This window comes from Chenopodium quinoa, unplaced genomic scaffold, assembly GCF_001683475.1.
Source record: "Chenopodium quinoa cultivar QQ74 unplaced genomic scaffold, ASM168347v1, whole genome shotgun sequence".
Taxonomy (NCBI): domain Eukaryota; kingdom Viridiplantae; phylum Streptophyta; class Magnoliopsida; order Caryophyllales; family Amaranthaceae; genus Chenopodium; species Chenopodium quinoa.
In genome coordinates this window covers 3,439,210-3,440,873 of record NW_018745617.1, presented here as the reverse complement: position 1 = coordinate 3,440,873, position 1,664 = coordinate 3,439,210, and the positions used below count along the sequence as shown (strand labels likewise).

At 37.7% G+C, this 1,664-nt stretch overlaps 1 protein-coding gene across 1 annotated transcript; it reads right to left on the bottom strand.

Annotated features, from left to right (window-relative positions):
- Positions 1-527: 527 nt before the first annotated feature.
- On the bottom strand, positions 528-845 carry LOC110716749. Its single transcript, XM_021895384.1, has one exon. It carries the CDS (start codon positions 843-845, stop codon positions 528-530), a length of 318 nt encoding a protein of 105 aa, XP_021751076.1.
- Positions 846-1,664: the final 819 nt, after the last annotated feature.

Genomic DNA, 1,664 nt, shown 5'->3' with positions numbered 1-1,664 from the left:
GCAGAAAAACATTTTAGTCTCTTTCCTCCTCATTCCCCATTTGAACAAAATAATCCAATTGGTCCTTTTATTTTTCATAAACAAATGTCATTGGCCCTTTTTTTTTCCTCAAAGATTGCTGATATGTGCAAACATTTAATTTCATTATGTTTTGTTTTATTCAAAGACAACAATAAATGTCTTTTTATTCCCTTTGTACTTCTCAATTGTGGGTTTTAAGGATACTCTAAGTTTCTTAATTCCCGTGTAATTTTAGAAGTAGGCATCTAATTAAGGGATGGATGAGATACTACTTTTACTTTTACGGGGTTTTTAATGCACAACTTTGATTATTATTAATATCTCTAGTTTTGTATTAGAAAAATTTGTGTGATGTTATGAAAATACAAAATGCAATAAATCTAACAATATTTTAACTCACATGATGACATGATAACATGATAACTATTTCTTATAAGTTTGACCACATAAATAGGTTTTTTTTTGATGCAAATGAGGGAAAGATCCCAAAAACTAAAACAAGAAAATTACATCACCATACGTGGCAAAGCCACACCAACTAAGTCCTCCCAAAGAAAGTTTTTTATTTCGACGGGAGGATCATCGAAATAAACCACTCTCTCTTGAAATCCTACCCCTATATTCGCAAGAATATCCGCCACTCTATTCCCTTCCCTATAACAATTAACAAAAGCAAAAGACACGAAAACATTACAAAGACTACGACAGTTGTTGATGATGTGCATACACTCCCCGTGTTGCTGATTTGCATTCTTCATAGCTTCCACACATGCCTTATTGTCCATCTGAACAATGAGCTTCCTAATTCCTTGTTGCTTAGCCATTTATAGTCCATGTTCCAGTGCTAGCAACTCAGCCCCTATAAGGATGACATACTCCATAATTTGCAGCAAACCCCTTGATGAATCTGCCCTCAATATCACGAATTATACCACCTCCACCAGCAATATCAGGTGAGCCTTTCGCAGCTCCATCCGTGTTCAATGTCCACCAACCAGCAGGGGGGATAACCAATGCACCTGAATTTCTTTCTTTCTTTCCTCCACACTTCTTCAACCTGATCTCGAATGAAGCCACCAACATCTATAGAAATATCCTCTTTTCTTCCAAAAGCATGCATATTTTCCACCTCCAAATCCACCATAAGGTGACAACAAAACATGTAGGCCATTTGTCCGAGTAAGTAGCTCCATCAGCTTCCAAAATTTTCACCACCCAAGCATCGATCTAGACTTCTTGTAAAGAAAGAAGGATGTAGTGCTGAATCCCCAACTTTCTTCCAAAATTCCCTGGAAGCAGGACAATCCCTTAGAAGGTGAATTAAAGATTCATCCTCACCAAGATCACATATATGACAACTAGGGTCATCTGTCAACTGTCTTCTCTGCCTATTAGCGTTACAAAGGACTCGATCATGTAACACAAGCCATAAGAATGTTTTGATCCTTTGCTGCATAGGAGTATGCCACGCAAGTTCCCGCTTTGGATTTCTAAGGATCACATCCTCTTCACGCATCAGATTTAGAGTATTCTTAACTGAGAAAGTTCCACTAGATGAACCTCTCCAGTACAGTTGGTCCTCAAAGGTGTCATTCTCTATTACTGAGTGAGAAGCAATCTGCTTGAGCTACTGATCAGGTAAA